The sequence below is a fragment of the Chelon labrosus genome (genome assembly GCF_963514085.1).
Source record: "Chelon labrosus genome assembly, chromosome: 2".
Taxonomy (NCBI): domain Eukaryota; kingdom Metazoa; phylum Chordata; class Actinopteri; order Mugiliformes; family Mugilidae; genus Chelon; species Chelon labrosus.
The window spans coordinates 34313030-34338334 of NC_140338.1; the positions used below are offsets into that span (position 1 = coordinate 34313030).

A 25305-nucleotide genomic window follows, 5' to 3' on the forward strand; every position below is an offset into this window, starting at 1 on the left:
TATTAAAAAACTGAGTTGTCTTTGTGACAAACCATGGAATACCATCCTGTGCTCACAGCACAACATTGTTCAGGTTTTAAAGGGATTTCGTTCATTATATAATATCTGCCAAACTTTCTCACTCTTCGCTCCCCTCCTCTCCACTCTGTCCATCTCTCTATCTCTGACCCCGATTCAGCTTCACTCCCCCATTGATAACCCTCATTCGTCTCCTCCTCACCACCCGGCTCCCCCTCGGAGGGCTAGCCCTCACCCCGGTCTTCGGAGTGTAACGAGCCAGACTCGCCACGTCTCCTCTTAGACTCTGAGCCCGGTCGCCTCCCGCCTCCTCGCCCTTATCGTTCCCGCGGTAGCCGTGGCGACGGAGGAACGGCTCCAGCGTTGCTAGGCGATGAGAGAGCTCGGTGATGCGGCGGTGCAGCAGAGAGACTTCTCTGAAGAGGTCGTTGACAGACTCGGACAGAGGGCGCACCCTGCAGGAGGAGCAGAGGAGGCTCAGCTTCAAATCAGAAAATAACCCCCCCCCCCCCCCTTCAGTTTTATTATGAAATTCAAGGTCAAGACTGTTCTGTTTACTATTAAATTTGGTGATTTTTATCACTCACGGATTATTTTTGTAATTGCAATAGGCTACTATGTCTCTTAAATAGGTCTAGCCCCCCCATAAGGCAGTCACAAGATATACCTGAAAATATCAAAAACACACTTCTAGTCACTTCTTATTATGTTTCTAAATGACTCCAATTATATATTTTTTTTGTTTTTGACACAAGGCTGGCCTCAAGCAGATGGGTCCCTCAATATCAGCTGGGTGCTGCTCAAGGTTTCTTCTTTCTTGACGCTATGTAAATACAATTGAATGGAAAATTGAATTCAGCTTTTATGTCAGTGATATGTTTATTTTATTAAGTTCACTTTCATACATTTCTTTTCATGGATAGGAATGCATTTCATTTGTTTTCATCTAAATTCTAAATTCACGAGATTTAGACATTAATAATCTATATGTTTTTCCAAGTGTGGCCATAGATTCCTCCAGTCATTTAAACTTCCAATTACCCAGAACAAAAGCCTTGGTTTGCTCAGAGATTGCTATTGGCCTTGGATGTCATCAGTAAATTTCATCATCAAATAGAACAATTTGTAGCCTACTGAAGAAACTCTCACAAAAGAGTGAACAAATGGAAATAAATCCAAAGGCCAAAGGCATTTCAATGGATAGATAGATAGATAGATAGATAGATAGATAGATAGATAGATAGATAGATAGATAGATAGATAGATAGATAGATAGACAGATAGATAGATAGATAGATAGACTTTATGTAGTTGCTGTTAAACAGGAACATTTAATTAAAGTCACAAAACGTACTGTATATAAAGAATAAACCAATGCCTCTAAGACACCATGTTGATGTTGGAAAAATGTTACCTGGAATAGTCTGGCAGCAGCGTGCTGGGCTGAGAGTGCAGCAAAGTCTTGATCTCACTGAAGATGCGCTTCCCCCAGGCGTCTAAAACTCTGGTCACACTGCGCACTGACGCCACGTTAACACTATCAGCTGAAACCAAAACACCACACCATCAGCCTCCACATTACACAGCAAAATTTATATGTGTTATGATTTTAAGCTCCAAAACATTTCTCATCCCTGCAGTTTATTAGAATGCGTCATTTCACACAACTATTATAATTCACAGCTTCAAACATTCTGTGATTTACAGGCCTCGTATCTGGTAACTGTAGAGATCAAACAGAGGCTTGTGATTTATACCTCCCTCTCTGTAGTTCCAATACCCATAATCCAGTTCATTCTCTTCGCTGGCAGTGAGGGCCCCAGTTGCCATGGCAACAACCACCAGCACCATCAACAGAGAGTGAGGGGCCATGATGAGCGGACAGACGTTCCCTTTTAATATGAAGAAGAAAATTAGAAGCATAAACCTTTTCGTGCCCTGTGCTGAAGACTAACAATAGATAGATAGATAGATAGATAGATAGATAGATAGATAGATAGATAGATAGATAGATAGATAGATAGCGCTGTGAGTACCAATAGGTAGAAAAGCACTATATAAAAGCAAGGCCATTTACCATAGATAGATACTTAATTTATCTATAATCTAGCCCACAGACCAATGGAAATAAGATTAACGGTCATGCATAATGAGTACTTTATGTTGTTGCTACTTTTCCTAAGTTTTACTTTTTTTTGACCGCTGGTTGCATCTTTGGTGATCATGGTGGTATGAAGTAACAATATACATATACATGGATATACATGGAGTCCATGTATTTACTGTGCCTGTTAAGGCACAAGCTCTGGGTGAAGCAGAGACGGATGGACAGGAGGGATATTCACTTTATTGGATGCAAAATTAGTACATGCCCCACAGAGTAGGGTGAGTCATTAACTTTTTTTATAGATTAGTTTATGATTAAGATCTATCTATATTTGTCAGACAAAAAGTCTTTTTCTGTTCTAAGAGACTGATGACATGAATAAAACAGTTTTTACATTCTCCCTATGCTGTCTCTGTGTGTCAGTACTGAGAGAAGAATGATCTTCGTCCAATCTGGCAAAGCAAACCAAGTCTCTAAATCAGTTTTTTTTTGGAGTCCAGCTTTGAAAAAAAAAAAAAGAGAAGGTGAACAAGAAAAGACAACATGCAAAGGAAAAACTAGCAAAAAAGCTAGCTAGCTAGCTAGAAAAAATAGCATTATTGCATCCATATGACGGAGTCTGTGAATACAGGACGATAATATGGCGATGACTCACTGTTAAAGAATTATGAATGTTTCACGGCATATGAACTTAGGGGCCAAATAAAGGGACAGTGGAAATTACCCGTACAATAACTTGATACAGCTTGTTTCATATCCAGAAAAACACTATAACTTTAAAGCCAAAATCAATGTCCCTCCACTATAATGATTATGGTTTGTGATTGTGCTTAAATAACCACAGTTTCAACTTTACAGACTGCAGTGGAAGCATCACAGGCTGGAAAGCGTAGTGGAAAAATTAGAAAATGAGCCAATACTCACGACTTGAAATGATGACGCTTCGAGACTCAGCAGGAAGTCCTTCTCCTTCTCTGATGTAAAAAAAAACAGATGTCTCTGCTTCCCCCACCACTCCACTCTGTCACTCCCACGGTCCTTTATAATAATGTCTTCTCTCCTGTTTTCTATGATCCTCTCTCTACTCTTTTTTTAAGGAATAAGGAGGAGAGTGTGGCAGCTCCAGTGCCGAGCCCCTTTTAAAAAAATCTTCAATGCTGCAGGGTTAGAAATCTGTTGTATCTTTGTATCCCAACACACGCCTCCCTCACTCCCTCTCTCTATCACACACTTCATAATCAAGCTGCTGCCAGATGTGTAGCACACCCTTGTTTTTCAGATGCAGTTTCCCTTGTCCTCATCTCTCTATTCTGTCTCTCCATCTCTTTTCCTGCTTTATGGAACAGACAAGTAGGTGTTAGAAGCTTTATTTTAACTCTCCTGCAGGGTCATGTTTGTGCAGTACTGACAAGTGGTCTCCCTCAAAACTTGAGTTATAGACCTTCTTGATCTGTTTCTACTTCCCACCTTATTGACCTTACCTTGACAGGGAGAAGAAGGGCAAGATGTGGTGCTTTTTTTGACTAAACCCATTTTATACTCCTTTAAACTTTTATTCAACTTTCATATTGAAGTGTTCATATTTGAGATTTTGTTACTCTGCAGATTTACGTGAACACATCACAACTTCACTTGTTTACACTCCTCCAGCTGCTACAGTGAAATGTAGCTTATGTAATGAAAATGTAGCATAAATTCAATAAACAGTACAATAAACACACTGAAGATGCAAATGGTACTATAATGTTTTAGTCTGTTGAAGTGAAATTACTTCAGGCTTATTATCATTCATATTACCAGGCGCAACATTGAAAGGATATTACACTAATGCATCAGTAATAATGGCACATAATACACTGTTCTTAAGTACTTATATGTTTGGTATATTTTGGTTCTAATACATTATTACTTATGTTATATATCATTATATTTTATAAACTAATTTTTCTGTGAGCCTTAATCTAACATTGTGACTGTAGCTGTAAAATAAATAGTAGTGGAGTCAAAAGTACATTATTATCCAAATGCAAATATATTAGATTAAATTATCGTCAAAATAGAAATATTACCCCAAATTCTAGTACAGTAAAGTACTTGGAGATTAAGCACCTATAGTTTAAACATATTTTCTCTCTGTTCCATTTAAAGCTGAAAGAAAACAAAACATCCGATTAAAAATATCAGTGATGTGCTTATTTGAATTGAATATGGAAAGGATTTTTAAAGTATTCTTTTTTGCTGTTTTTCTTTCAGCGTAACCTATGTGTGTATATAGTAAGTAAGTATAATTTGCTCCCCAGAAAGGAAGGGAAGATAAGAAGTGTAGATAAAGAGAAGACTGGATAAAAGGTGGAAGAGATTATTCTTCACTGACTGGCATCCAGATGTTATTCCAGCTCACTTTGAGTCTGTCTGTTTTCATGCTGTGGCTGAGGTGAGGTCAGAGTTGGCCAATAATACAGGCAGAAAAATGGTGAAACAGTAGAGACTCAGAACGAAGGAAGAAGGCGCAGAGGCAGAAAGTAAAACAGACAGATAAATTGATTTAAATAACAACAACCGCTACACTTCAACATCCCCCTGGTAGTCTCGGAGAGACATTCAGGTTCAGGGTTGCTGCAGTGAAGAAGTCACACCACCATCCACAGCTGGTTTACATTAACAACAGGCAATTTGTCACCTTAAGCTGAATTCCAGTCAAACACGCACCCACACACACTCACTCACACATGCATGTGCACTTTTCCCCTCCCTGCATGAGACTTTGCTTTCTTCTGTCTTTTAAAAACCTCAGGATAACCCTACTCGGGTTTCACATTGTTGTTTCTCCAACACTATTTCACTGTGGAGGACAGCAAATACTGCACTGTGTTTCACATCAAGCAGAACACTTAACCCCATACTGCAACCAGAATGGCTCCTTCTTGACACAATACAAAGTTTTTTTCTTAATGTTTACTATTTTCAGGCTTAGCTATCATGTACCAAACAGAGTTGTGAATGATCTTGCCATTAGTGCTTCGTCCGGCACCATCACCAGTGAAAACTGACACTTTGAGGACGTGGTTTTGCCAGGAACAGGAAAGGTTTAATAAATATTAAAAATTATATAAAATATCCTTACTTTAACTGAGTAAGAAATTCTAAAGTGAAAGAAGAAGAATCTTGAAAGAAGAGCACCACAAACCACTAATTTGCGACACGGAATCTCAGTGCTAATTAAATTCTTTTGTTGTTTTAGCCAAACACAACCAGATATGTGAGCCCCGTGTTAACTGTAGTAAAGGTTGGTTGCATCTGGAGCTGAAAAACCTGAGCATTTCAGGAGAATACTAGGGCAAGTATAAAGTACAAAGGTGTATGAGAATTTTAGAAGTTTGTTCATACTGGTGACAAAAAAATATATTATTATTTCTTTAGCAAAAGTGAAATAAACACTGTTAAATTTCTAGCATTCAGTGATAATAGTCTAAAATTTTCAAATCTGCTTGTAGTTGTAGATTAGCAATCACTCACTTTAGTCAGTACAGTGATTATCATTATTTATTCATTAACATGGTTGTAGCATTTCAATGTTATTCTAAGGTTTTATAATAACTTTTATACCATGGTCTGGGTGAATACTCGATTCTGATTGGCTGGAGGGTGTGGGTTAAAAAGTGTTAATTTACACCTGGGAAAGACGTTCCGTCAAATTGCCTGATGACAGTTCTAAATTATTGCGCTGGCTCAAACGCTAGATGGTAACCATGGCAACGGAGACTCAGCGTTATTTCACAGTTTATTCATCACAACAGCAAGACAGACAAAACATGAGTGATTTTATCATTTCTTTTAACTTATTTGGTGAGTTTGACAACAAGACTGTGATGCCGCAGAAGAAAAAGAGAGAAGAGAACATGAAAAGAAAAAGGAGAAGCGACATAAGGAGGTGACACCGGAGGAATTGAACGAATTAGAGGATGACAAGGACGAGATAAACACAAAGAAAACCACGAAATGGGCAGTTAAAACATTAAGAGACTTCCTGGCTGACAAAAACATGGACATCAACTTTGAAAGCTACACTGCCGCTACTCTCCATGACGTTTTGCGACTGTTTTATGCGTCTGTCCAGTCGACCAAGGAAGGAGGAGTATACAGTGTTGCTAGTTTGAGGAGTCTGAGAGCCGGTATTAACCGCCATTTAAGTGGCGTCAACATCATTAGTGACACTGTGTTCAAGACCAGTAATGCGGTTTTTAAGGCGATACTGAAGCGTTACAGAAAGAGTGGCATTGCCTACTGCCATTGCCTGTCTTTCTGTCTTCTTGCATATAGGCTTGCTTGCTTTCCTTTCAACACATGTGACCAGAGTGAATGGCTGACAATATTTGCTGTAATAAAAACGATTTAGGAAACTATCTGTGAACTCTGATTCTTTGAAACAAAATTTCGCATCATCGTCTGGACACACACAAGCGGTAAGTAGTGCACTGGCCTTCTGAAATGATACTTTCTATCACGTAACGTAAGGTTAAGCCATCGTCTCACTTCCCATCACTGATCAACTGCTGCGGTCACGCATGGCCACGTTGCTTGGCAACGCCTGCATACGGGAGATATTAAATAGTGCGCTCGACTTGTAAAAATAAAAAACCCTCACGATTTTAACTCTAAAACACATTAAAGTATTATTAATTGATTAAATATTTATTTCTTTCGTAAGTGACCATGGTATAAGCGGGATAATGCCCTTCGAGGTGTCCATTAACAGAAATGAATGGACACCTCGTCGGGCATTATCCCTTACACTGAATCTGAAAAGTAAGCAGCAGCTATGGCTGTCAAATATACATATTTTACTTTACCTCAAAAGTGTACATAATACATGTAAAAATTCAAAAGACAATTGCTTTTAAATAAATGTGTCTCTGCTGCCTCTGATTAATGGATAGAACAAATAAGATTTCCTGCGTTTTAAACCATATCCTTATTTGGGCATTTCCTTCTACAGTTCCTTATACGTTAACAAATCAAATTGTGAAGCACGGCCTCTACGATCCAGTCCAATTCTTCTTATTCCGACGCTGCTGTCAGTTGGACTTCCTGGCAGTGTTGCCAAGTCCACTTAAAGCGTCTTTCGGCTTGTTTTTCTGTAAAGTCGCTTACAGATATTGGTAGTAGCGTATCTGTTTTGGGGCTTGCTTATTTGGGCTTGTTCCCAGCTCCATAATAAGTTGTCAAGCAGATATTTTCTGTCTCTATGTTATTTAAACGTAGTTTATGTTGCCTGCAGCAGAGTTTTTAATAAACTGTGTATCGTGGGTACAGTTTTGGAAAACTGCGAACAGTTAACCAATCTGTCCACAAGGATGTAAATTGACAGTCTGTAACCACAGTTTAAAATCCGTCCCCACGGATTGGAAAACCGTGCACAGAGTTTATTTATTTTTCTCTCCCCGGAACCTAGAGGGGCTCCGTAGAAAAAGTCGCTTGTTTTGGGCTGGTTTTCACAGGCCTGGTTGCTTATTGGTCTCGCGAGATCTTGCAACACTGCTTCCTGGTTTTGTTTGTTTTTCTACATTCACCATGGCTGCAGAGGGCGATTTTTTAGCGAGATACAGATCTGTATCAAATAAATTGAAAAAGTAAGGGTTGGAGTTACATTAGTTAATTTTAGAAAGAGTCACGAATGCCAACATTAGCGCAAAGTTACATGGCTTGAATGTTACGGATCCGTTATACAAGCTAGTGCTAACAGGCTAAGCTAGTACGGTTAGCCTGTCAGCGTAATTACTGTGTTTGTCATAGGGTTGTGTATCCGATGTGTGTGCATTGCATGCACTGCATGCCATGCAGTATGTTATCTTGAAATAAGTGTGCGTTTCGGTCACCAAAACTACCAAAGCACACACTCATTTATCTGTTTAGCATCGTAACAGTTTAATGACTCGTGTTTATGACAGCTTGTTAGCTTGCTAACAGTGACATTTTAGAAAAAATAAAAGGCTTGTTTTCTTATTACAGACGTTTTCTTCGGAAGCCTAATGTAGCTGAGGCAAGTGAACAGTTTGGTGAGTGCCAGAGAGCCTCTCTTCCCTCTATAATGTAAAAATTAACGCTGTTCTTTTACATTAAAATGTAAGAAATACTGCATACATGACATGACACCGGCTGCAGTATTTCTCCTGGTTACTATGTTATTACAGGATTGATGTCATCAGACTCTGTCTTTCACAGTTTGCCTCACATTTGTTGTCCTATGTTCACCTGTGCTTCCAGGTCAATTGGCCAAAGAGCTGAAGCAGCAGGACTGCCTTCAGTATGCTGCCTTTTGCAACCTGGCCATGGCCCGGTGAGTGGACACTGATAAAAATATGAGGCTACGTTTATTCACAAGTTTTACTGGAACTCTCTGCGATTGGGTTGTTAGCTTCAAGGCCCTTAAGTCTTATTAGGGAAATATTTGTCTCCATGATGCAGTGATTGTGCAACATAATTTTTTGGCAACAATTTGAGCTCATGTGTTATCTCAGTTTAGTGCAGAAGAAGTTGAACACCTCAAGTTGAGCATCAGAAGCTGACATTGGTGGACTGAGAGCAAATCCCTGAAACCTTGCTCCAGATTTTGTGGAAAAGTTCTTTGAAGAGTTGAGGAACTTGTTAATAGTGATTGGTCTGGAATGAAATACACTCCCTTGCTAAAATATTAAGTACACTAGTGAAAACAAGTGCATTCCTGCATTAACTCCCTGTTCATAACTACTACAATGTACAGTTTATGTTGAAACAGTGTAAGAAAGGTGGTAATTGAGCTGTATGATCATTTTGGAGACTGTAATTTGCGGTGCTGTTAAACAGTTTTGAATAAAACACAAAAATGTTTCTGCTATTTAGCCTAGCCCACTGACTAAAATTGGATTGTCAAAATAATAGCCAGTACAAACAATACAATTTAAATAGTACTACAAGCCACATTATTTAAAATTAAAATACAGTTGAATCATCAGCTCTGTTGTTTTAAACTAATGCTGAAACCATAACCTCCATGAAAGATCAAGTGCAAGGCTGTTATAATAGAATGTAGTGCACCTAATAAACTGGCAGGTGAGCATACATTATCAACACTCACATTTTGCTTTTATTGTTTGAATGTTTACATACATATGTTTACAGTTAATAGTTGGTTAGTAGGGGTGTAACGGTATTTGTGTTCGTCCCGCGGTGTCACGGTACGGGCGTCACGGTTCGGTCATACGGCTAATACATCTGAGTGAGTAGAATCAGAATCAGAAAAGACTTTATTGCCAAGCATGTTTGTACATACAGTGAATTAGTTTTTGTATTGTTGCACCCATTCCGCATAAACAAATAAAATACAATACAATAAAATAAAATAAAAATAAAATATGGAAGCCTATTTAAAAAAAAAAAAGAAAAAAAGTCCAGTCCTCACTTCAGTCCAGGTGACGGTAATGAGCCTAAAAGCTGCCAGCAAACGTCATTAGCCTACAGAAGAAGAAAAACAAACGAAGAAGAAAAGTAGTGTGGGAACATTTTGGTTTCCTTGTGCAACATAACGGCGATTTGTGGACTGGACAAAGACTGTCTGCATACGAAGTCTCGCAGAGGTGCGGTACGTGGTTGGAAACACATCAAACATGCTAACGCACATAAGACACACTCGTTATTTATTTTGTAATATTTTCAAGAGACTTTTAGTTTTGGTACTATTTGAAATATTGCTAATATGAGAGTATGTTTACATTTTACTGAGTAATACAACTTTGAAAATGTTAGTTTCTTATAATGAAGTTACCAAAGTTGCCAGTTGCTGCTTGACTACCTCAGTTTAACCCTACAAGAAATTGTGCTTTTTCTTTTCCTCTGTATGAGCAAAATTAATGAATGGTATGAGAACCCTCCTAATGCATTTGTTTTATGTTTTATTCTTTTCAGGAGGTTTTATTCAGGAGGTGGTTTTTAGTTTTTTTTAGTCAATTGGTGTCTGTTCAAAATAAATGAAAAAAGCTAGTCTTGTACATGTGTGAGATTTACCGAACCGTGACCCCCACACCGAGGTACACACCCCTATTGGTTAGACAGACGATTATTTCACAAGGGTACCTTGGAAGTAATGTTCACTCATTTCTTTTGGGAGTAACGGCCCTAATTGTTTCAAAGGGAGTCTGTATTATTCATAATGATGACAATGGTCCATCTGTTGTTGTTACACACCTCCAATGTCTTGTCTATAGGTGTGAACAGACTCTCTTTAATGCTCCTGGAGAGGCGCTGGCATTAACTGATGCTGCTCGTCTTTTTCTTTCGTCTGAGAAGGAGAGCAGGGCCCTTCAGGCACCAGGCTTTGATGAGCACCTTCAGGCAGCACTCAACTGCTACAGTTTTGCCATAAAGGTACACTATGATTCCTAGTTTCTGATTTTGTTTTTAATGCCTGACCAGACAACTGTCCTCTAAAATGATCTGGGAATGAAAGTAGGACATTCAGTGTGGAATATCTGAACAGATACGGGTCTGGAGAATAGATTATAGAATACATTCCTGTATTATGACTGAATGCTGATCTAAAAATACATTATAGGTGTATATTGAGATGAACCAGCCTGTGATGGCAGCTAGCCTGTGTTTGGAACTTGGCAATGCACTTAAGGTAAAACTGCGGATCAAAGTTTAAATTTTTTTTATGTATGTGTGTGTGTGTGTGTGTTTGTGTATATATATATATATATATATATATATGTATGTGTGTGTGTGTGTGTATGTAGGTGTATGTAGACACATACACACACACACACAGTTGAAACCAGATGTTTCCATACACTGCGTTAAAAGACACATAAACATTTTTTCCTCACTGTCTGAAGTTAAATCAGACTAAACCTCTCCTGTTTTAGGTCAGTTAGGATTACTGAAATTATTTCTATTTGCTAAATGTCACAATAATGAGAGAGAGAATTTCTTAGAGAATTTTTTATTACTTTCTTCAAAGTCAGAAGTTTACATACACAAAGATTACTATTTCTTTAAACAATGAAGGAAAGCCCTGATGATGATGTCATGGCTTTGGAAGCTTCTGATAGGTTAACAGACAACATTTAAGTTAATTGGAGGCACACCTGTGGATGTATTTTAAGGCTACACCTCAAACACACTGCTTCCTTATTGGACATCATGGGAAAATCCAAAGAGATCAGCCAAGATATCAGGAAGAGAATTGTGGTGCTCCACAAGACTGGTTCATCCTTGGGTACAATTTCCGGATGCTTGAAGGTGTCACGTTCATCTGTTCAAACAATTATACGCAAGTATAGACACCATGGGAATGTCCAGCCATCATACTGCTCAGGAAGGAGACAGGTTCTATGTCCCAGAGATGAACATGTTTTGGTCTGAAACGTGCAAATCAACCCCAGAACAAAAGCTAAAGACCTTGTCAAGATGATGGCTGAAGCTGGTAAGAGAGTGTCATTCTCCACAGTGAAACGAGTCCTGTATTGACATGGACTGAAAGGCCCCTCAGCGAGGAAGAAGCCATTACTCCAAAAGCAACATAAAAAAGACAGATTACAGTTTGCAAATACATACAGGGACAAAGACCTTAATCTTTGGGGACATGTCCTGTGATCTGATGAAACACTGTACTCCCCCAGATCAGTGTAGTCTGGGAGCTGCTTTTTTTCTCCTCCCCTCTCCTCTTGTTTCTCCCCCCTTTCCTCCCCCCACTATTATCTAACAGTCATCCTGTTATGTCTTTCTTATCGTATGTATTGTTGTATATGTACGGGTTGACTGGTGTAATTTCGCTGGACTTGTTATAGTGACAATAAAGATATCCATCCATCTATCCATGTTGTGGGGGCGTTGCCGCAGGAGGAACTGGTGCACTTCATAAAATAGACGGCATCATGAGGAAAGAACATTATGTGGAAATATTGAAGCAACATCTCAAGACATCAGCCAGGAAGTTAAAGCTTGGGCGCAAATGGGTCATCCAAATGGACAATGACCCTAAGCACACTGCTAAAGTGGTTATAAAGTGGCTTAAGGACAACAAAATCAATGTTTTGGAGTGGCCATCACAAAGCCCCGATCTCAATCCCATAGAAACTTTGTGGGCAGATCTGAAAAGGCGTGTGCGAGCAAGGAGGCCTACAACCCTGACTCAGTTACACAAGTTCTGTCAGGAGGAATGGACCAGAAGTCCAGCAGACTATTGCGAGAAGCTTGTGGAAGGATACCCAAAGCGTTTGACCCAAGTCATACAGTTTAAAGGTAATGCTGCCAAATACTAAGGAAATGTATGTAAACTTCTGACTTTGAAGAAAGTAATAAAAAATTCTCCAAATTATCGCTCTCATTATTGTGGCATTTAGGAAATAGAAATAATTTTAGTAATCCTAACTAAACTAAAACAGGAGAGGTTTATTCTGATTTAACTTCAGACACAGTGTATGTAAACATCTGGTTTCAACTGTATAAATATTTGCTTGATGTCTATGCAATTAAATCCTTTTTATTCTCAACTACCTACTTGAATAGGAGATGAACAGACCTGGGGAGGCTATTGTTCATTATCAGAGGGCTGCAGAGTTACAGACACAGACTCTAATTGAAGGTCTGCTATCAATGGGAGAAATGGCCACATGTAAAATTCTCACCCGTGAGTTTAGTCTGACCATTCACACTTGATATTGTAGCCGATGCATGTGCATATGTAGCTATATTTTACATTTTTTCCTCCCATTGTTTGCTTATTTGTTTCTGCAGGTGACTATGATGGAGCTTTGTCAGTATTCACGGAGATGCACCTGATGTGCCAGGAGAGAGGACTGCAGCTTCCGGATACCGCCACCCCTGTTGGTGAGGCTCTGATAGAGATTTTATCTGCAGAACCAGCTTGTGTAAAGACAACATGTTAATTGTATTACAAGTGCATGTTCCATCCTTGTGTCAAAAATATGATCATTGTCTCATTTTGGATTTATTGTTGTTGCATTTGATTAGATTCTCCTGACTAGAAAACAACATTAATAAACTGTCCTTCATTTTCTTATGTATCTTAAATTACCTCGGGATTAGGTGCATTTCTGGACATTGTGGCAAAATGTGAGATATCCAGAGTACTACTGTTGATGTTGCTTGAGGTAAGCACATTCATTTCATATGTAAAGTCAAAAAGCGTCACTGTAACTATAGTGAAAAGTCTCATTTTTGAAACTGCAAATAAAATCAGTTTTGTGCTTGTGCTTTTGTAAGGACTAGTGCAGTGCCCGTCGGAAGTATGTATTCCTATAGTGGGAGCCTACAGATGCTGTGTATGAGGATTAGTGGAAATATTAGAGCGGAGAAAACCTATTTTACCGATATATTTTACATTTCTTATCCAAACAACGTCAAACTTAGCAATGCACATCTTCGTGCCTGTAGCGAGACACCTGCCCAGTTTCAAATCAATCGGGCCAACGGTTCGCGAGATATGCGTGCCACAGACAGACAGACGGACAGACACACACACACACACACACACAGACGCTTCTTGATTTATAGATAGATGGCGGACTACATGCTAGTTTTCCTGCTGGAGAAGATATTGAGCCTATTAGGGTTACTAGGGCAAAATATCATTTCTCCTTGAGTTTGGTTTCTTCTAAAGCCGATTTGTAAACAGTGCTCAAGATTTGTGCGCATGCTCCGCCTCTTCCTCTCCGTTTTTGGTGAATTTCTGAAAGTGGCTGTTTTTGATGCCATGGCAACCGGAGTAGTGGAAATATTAGAGCGGAGAAAACCTATTTTACCGATATATTTTACATTTCTTATCCAAACAACGTCAAACTTAGCAGTGCACATCTTCGTGCCCGTAGCGAGACACCTGCCCAGTTTCAAATCAATCGGGCCAACGGTTCGCGAGATATGCGTGCCACAGACAAACAGAGTGACACACAGACAGACGTTCCTTGCATTATTAGATAGATAGATATACATTAAAAAGTGTTTTTGCATAGTTTTAATTAACACTGTACTGTGAGCAAGTACTTTTAAGAAAGATAAGCATCAACACAAACACCTGACAGTACTTTGGTGTCAAGTAGTCTTCAAATGGCCAAATCATGAACAATAATAATAGAAGGACACACCTAAACATCAGCAGCAGAACAATATTGTATCACAATACTGATTGTAGATTCCACATGATCAGAATATGTACTGGTGAAAAATAATGTTTTTATTAGTGTAGCATTGCGGCAATGGTTTATTGATGTTTTTCTGTTCAGCCTCCCCCTCAGAAGTTGCTACCAGAACATGCCCAGACTCTGGAGAGATATGCATGGGAGTCCTTTGACCCTCACAGCCAAGGTATATTCACCTCAACAGATTACTAATTTTGTGGAAAAGTAATTATATATGGTCTCCTATCGCTGGGAATTCAGAATTATATAACACTTGGTGTTAACGTGGATCTTGTCTCCTCCTTCAGTGACCTTCCTGCCTGAGAATGTTTTCCTGCTCCTGCAGTCAGTAGTGGTGAGTTTCATCATCCACATATATTGTTTAATTCGCAGGATTTCCTCATTCTTTCTGCCTCATCCAAGAAAAATGAGGGTCTTCATGGCTTTCACATGAAAGTGACACTTGCTTTGGGAGTTCATCTTCCTTTATCAGTGAAATTATTCTTTTCTAGTTGCAGCATTGTCTGAGGATATTTTCCTTGTTCTTTCAGTGTGACAATATTTTTTTTAGTTTTGTCTAGTTTATGTTTAAAGGGGGATTACTGTTTTTTACAACCTGGACCTTATTTCTGGCATAAAATAAGATCGTTTACTCACCCATACAACTTTAGTGTCATTTGGAGCCATTCGGACGATATTTAGATCCAGTGGAGCACCGCGTATATCCATGTAGTGGGAGAGATCGGGGCACCGAAACACAGCCTCTAAATAACGCATTATCTGCTGCGAAGCTCGTTCATTTCACCAATATTTTGTTATGATGCGCTAGTGCTATTCCTCGTTGAGTCTGGAGTTTCAGTGCCCCAATCACTCCCACTATATGGATATACGCGGCGCTCCACTGGGTGAGTAAACGATCATATTTTATGCCAGAAATAAGTTCCAGGTTTTAAAAAACGGTAATTCCCCTTTAACTTGTATATAAAAAAAAAACTATGTAAAGAAATGTTCTTGATGAACAGGCTCGATCCATTTAAATGAAGAGTTTAAAGAGAGAATAAACAAGACTGAGTACTTGACTATTATCTGAATTTGCAGTTAGGTTTTTATTAGTGTGCAGTCAATAACAGAAAATCTGTTTTGCAGATGGCATGTCAGGAGAAAGACACAGAGTCCCTCAAGTCTCTTCAGACTGAGCTATGGTAAGCATTTGGAAATGTTAATTTCCATATTATGACTGAATTTTCTTCTTATTCTTATCTTAATTTTCATTGATTACATTGTGTGTTTTTCCCATTAGGCCGTTTCTAACTGCTGAACAGAACCATCTTCTCCATCTGGTGGTTCAAGAGCACATCACACCGTCTGGTCAAGGCATTTAGTCCAGATTTTGACTCTCTTCCTCTGGGAACAATACTTTACATGATGGAACATTCCTGTTTCTGAATGGGTCTGTTGTACAGCCTGAAGAAAGGTTGTTCTCACAACTTTAGAGAAATGCACACAAATAAAATCTTGCCCATGAGTCACAGATTTGGAAACCATTGTAAATTCAGTTCAGTTTCTTCATGTTGTCCTAGTGTAGTGTGAACATTTATGCTGACGTCATGCCAATCTTTTTTCCATGCTCTTATCTCACCTCATATTTATTTAGAATTTTAAAGTGACTGTTCGGATCATGTAGAATGTATTTTATTTGGAGCAATGTAACAGATGAACATGAATGCTTTGTGTTATAATTAGTTTTAATAATAAATGTCTTAAATTCCAAATGTAATTCCAAAAAATACCAACTATTACATAGTTCTGTAATATGCTGACATGAAACATTATCGTACTCCATCCCTGGTTCAGATATGTTCATATGTACAAAGGTGTGTACTTTTCTTATGATAGCAACCAACTACAGACATAAAATCAAACATGGTTAAAAAAAAACACTCAGTACAAAATGCCACTAAAATATAATGGTTACATTGTACATAGATTAAAAGGGATACATTGTACTTCAGTTGTAAAATAATGATACATGATTAAAACTACTATAGTAAGGCTTTGTCTTTCCTGATTGTTCAAGTACTACAATGGGAACATTGTAGTTTTGCCAAAATGCTGTAATCTGGAAACCTGAAGTAGTAACTCAGCCTCATAACATGATAAAATCAGATGACAAGAACTACATTTATTTCATGATATTTTTAATGATAGTATCTCCAAAGGCTTATTTGTGTTATTTGTTATTTGTTTATTCTCACAGCACTTTGATTCATATACGATTTTTTTTTTTACTTTCTTGCTGAGTGGTAGATAAAGACTGATACCACACTCTTATGCTAGTGCAGTAAATATGACACTGCAGCCATTTATCTTATCTTAGCATAAAGGCTAGAAATTAAGAGACAGCTAATCTGGTCTGTCCAGATAATAGTTTCGCATATAACCACATCCTGTAATTCTTTCACTTTAGTTTTTGTATGAATTTAAAATATATACAAATAAAAAGGTTGTTGAGTTTAGTTGAGTTAAGCTAACCAACATCTGGTTGTAGCTTGAAAGTGGTGTGAATCTTGTCATTTCACTGCAAAATGTCCTTTAAAGTACTGATGGATGTGGATTTCAAATCTGAATGCAATTACACCGATCAAGCATAGCCTTACGTCTACCTGTCTAATATTGTGCATATCTCCCTTATTCCTCCAAAACAGTTCTGACTCATCAGAGAATGGACATGGGCATTTGAGGGTGTCCTATGGTGTCTGGCAACAAAATGTTGTTAGCGTGGACCTTTGAGTCCTATGGGTTGAGGGGAGGGGTGTCTGTGGATCAGGCTTGTTCCAGTGCCTCCCCCAGATACTTGGATCAGTTTGGGATTTAGGAAATTGGAGGCCAGGTCAACACATTGTGCTGTTCTTCATGTTTTTTTTAGTTGTTCCTAAAGCATTTTTGTGTGTGCACGCCTGTGTCAGGCTGCATCTTACATTATCCTGTGTCATTGCTATGGGGTGGAGGTGCCTGGTAGGTGGGTGGTACATGTCTAAGTAACATCCACATGAATGCCAGGTCCAAAAGTTTCCCAGTGGTTTTATGTCTGTTCGGTGTATCGTTTAGTCACATATAAACAACCAGTTAGCATAGCTTAGCAGAAAGACTAGAAACAAAGAAGCTCTGTCCAAAAAAATCCATCTACTAGCACTTTTGAATTTTCATAATTTCTCCTTTGTTTACACCCTATCAAAACTTGCCACTCAAATACCACAACTTGTTATTTTTACAATTAAGCTTTGTATGACTTTACAAAAATGAGCTGTAATGTGCTGCTTAACAAATTGGGTGGTTAGGCTAAGCTAACCACCAACCAGTCGTAGCTTCATATTTAACAGACAGAAATAAGAGTGGTATCAATCTTGTCATCTCTCTGCAAAAAAGTACTGATGATGCGTATGTATAACAACTATTCAGAAACAATGGAAAAAAATTGATTCGTTTGTTATTTTTATGGTCAGCTGCCTTGAAATAAGCACTTCTACGGTTTGCACACTCCTTATCAAAGCCATTATTTTGGACGCCATGCCTACTCTCTGTTCATGAAAAAATAAAAATCTAAGAAAAAATATGGTAAATTTCAGCCTTTTGTGTAATGTAAGCATATAATATAAAACATAACAAATGGCTCTTGTTAGCATTTTAACATTTTCATTTTCCTTGCTGGAGCTGGCATTTAGCAATGTTAAGTTGTTGTTTTTTCTCCCGATCCTGTTCATTTATTTCCCACACTGGGAGGAACGTAAGCCCTGCCCTCATTCTTTTCATCTTCTCACTCACTCTTCTTCCGCAGGATGAAGTAGGTGATGGCTAAGAGGAAGGAGGAGACAAAAGAGATCCATGCCAGGACATAAGAGTGCCCGTATCCTCCCGTTGTTTCACTGGTGTGAAACTCCGCTGTGTAGATTGAGGCTGCTATCATTATACACAGGCCTGCAGGAGAAAAGAGGCAAATATTGTCACACAAACAAAGACAAGGCAATTAAAAAGTCATTATTTCTCCTATTATGAGCTACAAGGCACAAGGCTGTTGTAAGCAGGTAGTTCCAACACATCACAATGAAATGAGAAACATGACAGTTTCACCTTGTTCATTTTCAAAGATATCAACTCATGTCAACGAATGTCAGAACCCTATTACATGTACTTTCTGTTTCTTGATGTACTAGTAGCACTGTCAGTGACGATGCATAATTAACCAAAAGAATGAGATCTCTCACACATTTTTATCCAGCAATTCTGAACATGCACATGTTACTTTTAATATGATCACCATATCAGAGATGCTTGAGAGTTAATGCACTGACTATGAACCAAAGTATCTCCAACACACACACTTTTTCAAATGATCTGCTATCGCTCTCCTTAAAATTACCTTAAAATCACAACAATAAAGCAAACTAACACTTTTACGGCCTCAGCGCAATAATGGCAAAAATGAACTAATTTTAGCTTCTCAAATTTGGAATTTTTCTATATTTTCTGGAACAGACAAAAACAATGTTTGATAATGAAAAGAATCCCTACTTGTTACCCTAGTTACATTAACAGATGCAACAGGGGTTTGTAAAAGCTCACCTTGTGACACTAGACCCCTAAATTATTGAGATTCATTATCTAATCACGTGGTTTCTTTGGATGGCATTACCTTGGCCTCCAGTACTACTGTGAAAAACCTTGGTGTTATATTTGACGAGGATATGTCCTTTAAATGTCACATAAAGCAAGTGACCAGGACTGCCTTCTTTCACCTGCGTAATATTGTTAAAATTAGGAACATCCTGTCTCAGAGTGATGCTGAAAAACTAGTTCATGCATTTGTGTCGTCCAGACTGGATTACTGTAATTCATTACTGTCTGGCTGTCCATATAGCTCTTTAAAAAGCCTCCAGTTGATTCAAAATGCTACAGCAAGAGCATTGACAGGAATTAGCAAGAGAGATCATATTACTCCAGGTTTAGCTTCTCTTCATTGGCTCCCTTTAAAGTCTAGAATAGAATTTAAAATCCTCTTCCTTACATACAAGGCCCTTAAAGGCCTAGCTCCATCATATCTTAAAGACCTAATTTTACCATATCATCCAAACAGATCACTTTGGTCTGAAAGTGCAGGCCTACTTGTGGTTCCTAGAATTTCAAAAAGTAGAATGGGAGGTAGAGCTTTCAGCTATCAGGCTCCTCTCCTGTGGAACCAGCTCCCAGTCTGGGTTCAGGAGGCAGACACCCTCTCTATTTTTAAGGTCAGGCTTAAGACTTTCCTTTTTGATAAAGCTTATAGTGAGGGCTGGACTGAACCATCGCTTAGTTATGCTGCTATAAGCACCAAACACATGTCCTCCTTCTTTCTTCTCTCTCCTCTCTCGCATCCTCCACTTTCTTTTCTCTGGCACAGAGCTCTTGCCCTCTAATTTCCTATCTACTACTAGTCATGCAATTCTGTGCTATTATTATATAGCATGTTAACTGCTGTGTGTCCTGTGTAACTTTTGGTTAGCCCGAAAACCTGAAGTCACATGAGCACATGTAATTGGTTTGGAATGTAAATATGCTCACTATAAAACAGCTTATGCATTTTCTTTTTCACCAGTTTAATTAGCTTCCAAATTGGTTTCTTTTGGAAGCTAAGAGGTTTACTGTTCATTACTATGAAATTATAAACCATTGTTTTCATAACATTGTAATTTTTATAACTGCAGGTCGCACATTTGACCCCAGGTTACTTACAGGCGATTAGCTGTAAACTGCCAGCAAAGGTGAACCTCTGGCCTTTGGCCAGGGTGAACAGCTGAGCCATAAACACGAACAAGGCCAGGATGGCAAAAACACAGGCCAGAACCGAAGTGGCCTGCACCGTCTGGAGATACTCTGCAACAATAACACAGAGACATGGTGAGTCAAGAGCTCTTATCTATGTTTTAACACTCATAAATTCATTACTAAAATGAATATTATGCAAAAAATCTGATGCATTAAAACATCAACAGTGTACCTTCTGGGTAGTTTAACAGGTTGGTGTAATGCCATGCTGAGTTTGAATACTCCCATTTGCCCCACAAGTCAGTTGACACCGAAACAGTGACCCACCAGGCCTGAGGATGGAGAGACAGAGAAAATAAATAAATGCAGAAGTAGTAGCAGACCTTTCCAGTATCCCCTTATAAAACTTTTTTAAAATAAACTGTAACTATCGGTGAGTGTGTCTGTGGAGGTCTTATGGGCGGCTGTGTCTCAGTAGGTAGAGTGGGTTGTCCACAAACCAGAGGGTTAGCGGTTTCATCCAAGGAATGTGCCACGAAGCTTGGGCAACACACTGAACCCCCAGTTGCTCCCAGTGCGTGGCACTGGTGTGTGAATGTGTGAGTGAATGGGTAGATGTGTCTGTGACTGTAAAGCGCTTTGAGTACCAATAGGTAGAAAAGCGCTATATAAAAGCAAGGCCATTTACCATTTAAGATATGCAACACTGTGGTAAACACATATTTTACTTTGAACTATTTCCAAATGGTTTTAGACACATGCCCAGCTGAACTCCCCTCACAAAAAATAATAATAACTAGATGATCGCAAGCGATCATATGGGACATTCCACTGGGTGCCATTTGCTTGTTCTAACTCTCCCAAATTAAACTTAATTTGTCTTTTTTCAACACTAATTCTGATAACACGCATATTTAACTATTCAAAATGTGAATTGGTCAATCTCAGGCTACTTAATTTAATTCTTTACAAGGTTTCGAAGCCAAAAATGACTGCATTTTTTTCAGTCCTGTTACCAAAACTCAAGTGACATTTAAAAAGCATGTTTAAAAGCACGTCAACTAATTTCTTTGTTTTTTCCTCAAAAAAGGGTTCATTTTAAAGAAATGGTTGGATACATGTTAAAATAATTGATATTTGTTACATAAAAATCACTGTGTATACACGTAAGTTGTATTTTTCTAAAAGATCCAAAGTCATTTTTACCTTTTCAAAGGGACTCAAACCTCAAGTTTAGCAAATTTCTTATCATGTAATTTATTAAACAACTGGATAAATCATGGACCACAGATTTTTGGAGAAAAAAAGTTATTTATCTTTATTTTTTTTAGAAAAACATTTAAGTAACAGGAATGAACACTCTGTAACAGGAACGTGTGTGTCTGTGTGGATGTGCGTGTGTGTGTGAGAGTGGGTGAGTGAGTGAGTGTTTTTTGTGTGACTTATAGAGACGCATTACTCTTTTTCATACGCTGGACTTGCTTCTTGTGCTTTTCTGTTTTCTGTTTTTTTTTCCCTATAGACCCTGTAGTTCTTGAATTTGTTTCTAAAGCTTCCTTAGCTTCTTGTGGCTTCTGTTGTTTGCATTGCCTTGCACATGTGCATAACAAGAAATGACACATTGCACTTCTTAAAATGTACTGTTACATTAATCTCTATGGCCTGATAACAAAATTTTCAAGTTCATACTGTAATGCAATCATGTCTATAATTAGTTACTTTAAAGTTGTCTCCTTTGTACATTTTCTATGACACTTTTATGATATGATTAATTTCATAAACTAGTCCTAGAAATGCGGGCGGCTGTCTCTCTGTGTTGGCCCTGCGATAGACTGGTGACCTGTCCAGGGTGTACCCCGCCTCTTGCCTGATGACAGCTGGGATAGGCTCCGGCAGACCCCCGCGACCCTTAACAGGAATAAGCGGGTACAGGAGATGAATGAATGAATGAAAGTCCTGGAAATGCTTGACTGGGGATCTACAGCTTGCACTGGTAATAGCTGTGGGCTGTGTGGAAGGGTGACAAGGTAGAGCTTCTTTCCTGTCCTTAGTCTTATGGTATGTCTCCCTCCAATTTCTGCGTCGTCTGCACTTTTCTCTCTCACTTAGATCCTCAGCCCCTTTCTTCCTGCCTGATTTTAGGTCCTTCCTGTACTTTTCTTGTTCCTTCTGTATCTTTACCTCCTCTCTGGGTCAGCATCACAACGTGCTCGATAGAGCTGCTGCTTTTCTGTAGCACTTAGTGGTTGGTTGGCTCCCTGTAAGTATTGTATTCACATTGTGGAACTGATCTTATATTTCAACAAGTTAAAGTAATTTCAAATGTGAAACATAAAAATCATGTGAATAGTAAAATATCACATAATATTCACACTAATAAATCAATTAAACCAGGCACTCTACTCAGTACTGTTACTGTTACTCTTTATATGAGTAACAGGACTGAGTAACAGTAACAGGACTGAAAGTAACAGGACTGAGTTGTTTTGCATAGAATTAGCTAATACATGGAATTAAGCCGCATGGTGTCACTGATAATATCATGACCACACTTAGCACATTCTAGTAATTTCTCAAAAACCAATATTTTGAAAATAAACAAATATCATCTAAGAAATAATTTAGGTAACAGGACCGTATGTTGAGATTGACCTCCTCAGACAAAGTTAAAATATCATCAAATATACAGAAACATTAGATACAACTTCCTATTGAGCATGTGATTTATGGAATGTTCCAAATATGTCAGATGGGTTAATGTGTTTGGGTAACAGGACTGAGTGAAAACCGGGACAGGGACAGGGACACAAGTAAAATGTGTATTTTAACTAAAATATTGTGGATTTCTTATGAAAAAAAATATATATATATTTGAAGCATAGATATGATATGGAGTCACACAGCAGTGCAAAAAAAATACTGTTTCTGAAGGATTTTAATCATAATATTTCATGGTAAAGTATAATGTTAGAGTGTGGGGACAGGTAACACATGCCATTTTTTCAGTGTTCTAGGTAGTTTTTATTAATCCTTACAATTCTATACATGCCAGTGTCTATAGTCTTATAGTTGTGTACATATTCTTTTTTTAATTCTAGTTTCTCTTACATTCCATACCTTATTTATTATTTTTATTTTTCTATTTTTACTGTACCTAAAAGGGGACCTCAGGCCACCTTAATTTCGTTTTACCACAATAACAAATAAAGACATTCTATTCTGTTCTATTCTATTTAACGTCCTAGGGACAGAAATGGCACCGATTCGGTGGAATGGCTCATAAAAGGATCCATGCCACCAGTAGCACCCCTATAGACCGTATTGCACGAAATTTGGTGGGCTTGTAAGGAGTCATCCACGATTATTATTGTCAAGCAGTTTATTGTGTTGGTTTGTGAGATATAAACATGTAGTCGTTGTAGCGCCCCCTACAAGTCGAATTTCACGAAACTTGGCATGATTGTACTCAAGCATATTATAAAGATGGTTGCTAAGTTTCACAAGGATTGGGTGAATACTTCAAAAATGGTAGGCCTTAAAGTCATAAGGTCATATTTGCGTGTCACGTGTAGCACCCCCTGTAGACGTAATGTCACGCAACTTGATGGGCGTCTACACAGTATGTTACAGGTTGTGTATGCCAAATTTCATGAAGTTATTGCAGTTTGACCTGGGCAGACATTTGTAGGTACGCAAGACATTAAGGCAAAGAAGAATAAAAATCGGAAGAAAAACAATAGGGATCCTGCAACTTCGTTTGCATGGACCCCTAATAATAATAATCCTGCTGTACATGTAGGGGCGCTTGTTCTTCTCTGAGCAAAGGAGGTTGATAAATGACAAAACAAAAGAAAAAAAATATCTTCTTACGTTGTCAATGGTGGCCACCAGAAGCAGGATGATGGTGGTAATGTGCAGAACAATGATTCCTCCCAGCATCAACATTGTGACGTTCCGAAGACTGATGAAGGGGGAAGGAGGAAGGATGAACAGAATTATTTATTTTCCACGCATTGGCTGATTTATGAGTCCCAGTAAAATATCCTGTCTACAACATAAAGATATTGACGGAGTAGCGAAGAGCACCCGCATGAGAGCCCAAACTCGCCCTGCATGTCTGCAGCCACACTCCAACCGTTTGCATTTTTTCATTCCGTTAGACTGCTTCCGTCGACAAGAAAGGAGCATTTGTTTAGACGGTGTTAGGGCATTCACAAATGGGTACCGTTACACACACACAGGCCCTGTAGTACAGTCAACAACTTTGAAAAGAGCGCGAGATCCGACAAAACGTTAATAAGTACACCTCTAACTTATATATATATCCAAGATATGACTACTGTTGACAACTCAGCACTACATGCATTTAAGAAACATTCACTAGTGCGTCCTTTTAAGTATTTTTACGCTCACACTCATGAAATCCTTTAAAGCGCGTAAGTTCATTTTTATTATTACAACATAGATTTAAAACACACACACACACACAGCAAGCGTAAGAGTTTCACAGATCGTGTTCCATGAGATATAGCTTTGCAAAATGTAAACAACGTGGATAAAAGTTACCTGAAAGCGCTTTAACGCACGGATGTATTTGGGAATGTGAAACGCTGTAGACCCACCCAGCTTTGAATTCACAGCACACACTTTACCCTCTCTTTTCCCGTACCAAGCCCCACCCATAAAGTTTATTATTTTTTTATTTTTTTCAAATTTCTACATGAGCCAAACCGCTTCAGTTTTGCCCCAACTCCAACCCGTGAATAAGGATGAGCATCTCTTCAAATTCTTTCATCGTCACAGATCTAAGATGTATGGGGCCATTATTGCAGCAAAATTATCTGCAAATGTGTATTTCAATCCGTGTGTGTGTAACCAGATTTGCAAATGTGTAAAATAAAAATCCGTGTGTCTGTAACCAGATTTGCAAATGTGTACAAAAAGCCTAGCCTAGCGCCCCCTGGTGGTATATAGCTGTATAGCTACAAAGGCACACAGACAAATCTCCACACACTCCACACTGCGCGCATTTGCGGATCTGCTGCGGCAGAAGTGTAACAGAAGTCACGTGTAAGAACACATCCAATGGAGAGGCCAGATATTTACAGATCACAAATTTACAGATTTGTCTAGCATAGATCGATGTACGCATTTGCGGATTTTTTTTACACATTTGCAAATCTAGTTATAGACACAGATTTTTTTTAC

The 25305-nt window shown here is 38.6% G+C and overlaps 3 protein-coding genes across 5 annotated transcripts; 1 reads left to right on the forward strand and 2 right to left on the reverse strand.

Moving 5' to 3' along the window:
* Window positions 1-113: 113 nt before the first annotated feature.
* Window positions 114-3211, reverse strand: LOC311503556 (uncharacterized protein). Of its 2 annotated transcripts, XM_084566352.1 has the most exons (4): window positions 3050-3211; window positions 1776-1910; window positions 1433-1562; window positions 114-473 (listed from the first exon to the last, which is right to left on the reverse strand). In XM_084566352.1, exons 2-4 carry the CDS (start codon window positions 1888-1890, stop codon window positions 158-160), a joined length of 561 nt encoding a protein of 186 aa, XP_084422478.1. In that variant the 5' UTR covers window positions 1891-1910; window positions 3050-3211; the 3' UTR covers window positions 114-157. The 2 variants fall into 2 exon arrangements, with proteins under 2 accessions (XP_084422478.1, XP_084422477.1); XM_084566351.1 differs by lacking the exon at window positions 3050-3211 and having other exon boundaries at window positions 1776-1994.
* Window positions 3212-6914: 3703 nt separating this feature from the next.
* Window positions 6915-18081, forward strand: f8a (coagulation factor VIII associated). Of its 2 annotated transcripts, XM_084561758.1 has the most exons (12): window positions 6915-7755; window positions 8135-8181; window positions 8390-8462; window positions 10366-10525; window positions 10713-10781; window positions 12671-12791; window positions 12899-12991; window positions 13211-13275; window positions 14404-14485; window positions 14607-14653; window positions 15445-15500; window positions 15599-18081. In XM_084561758.1, the coding sequence occupies exons 1-12, from the start codon at window positions 7697-7699 to the stop codon at window positions 15678-15680; spliced, it is 954 nt and encodes a 317-aa protein (XP_084417884.1). In that variant the 5' UTR covers window positions 6915-7696; the 3' UTR covers window positions 15681-18081. The 2 variants fall into 2 exon arrangements, with proteins under 2 accessions (XP_084417884.1, XP_084417885.1); XM_084561759.1 differs by lacking the exon at window positions 10713-10781.
* Window positions 18082-18103: 22 nt separating this feature from the next.
* On the reverse strand, window positions 18104-24729 carry LOC311500396 (epithelial membrane protein 1). The gene is made up of 5 exons (XM_084561781.1): window positions 24664-24729; window positions 23968-24058; window positions 20330-20429; window positions 20065-20205; window positions 18104-18273 (listed from the first exon to the last, which is right to left on the reverse strand). Exons 2-5 carry the CDS (start codon window positions 24040-24042, stop codon window positions 18113-18115), a joined length of 477 nt encoding a protein of 158 aa, XP_084417907.1. The 5' UTR covers window positions 24043-24058; window positions 24664-24729; the 3' UTR covers window positions 18104-18112.
* Window positions 24730-25305: the final 576 nt, after the last annotated feature.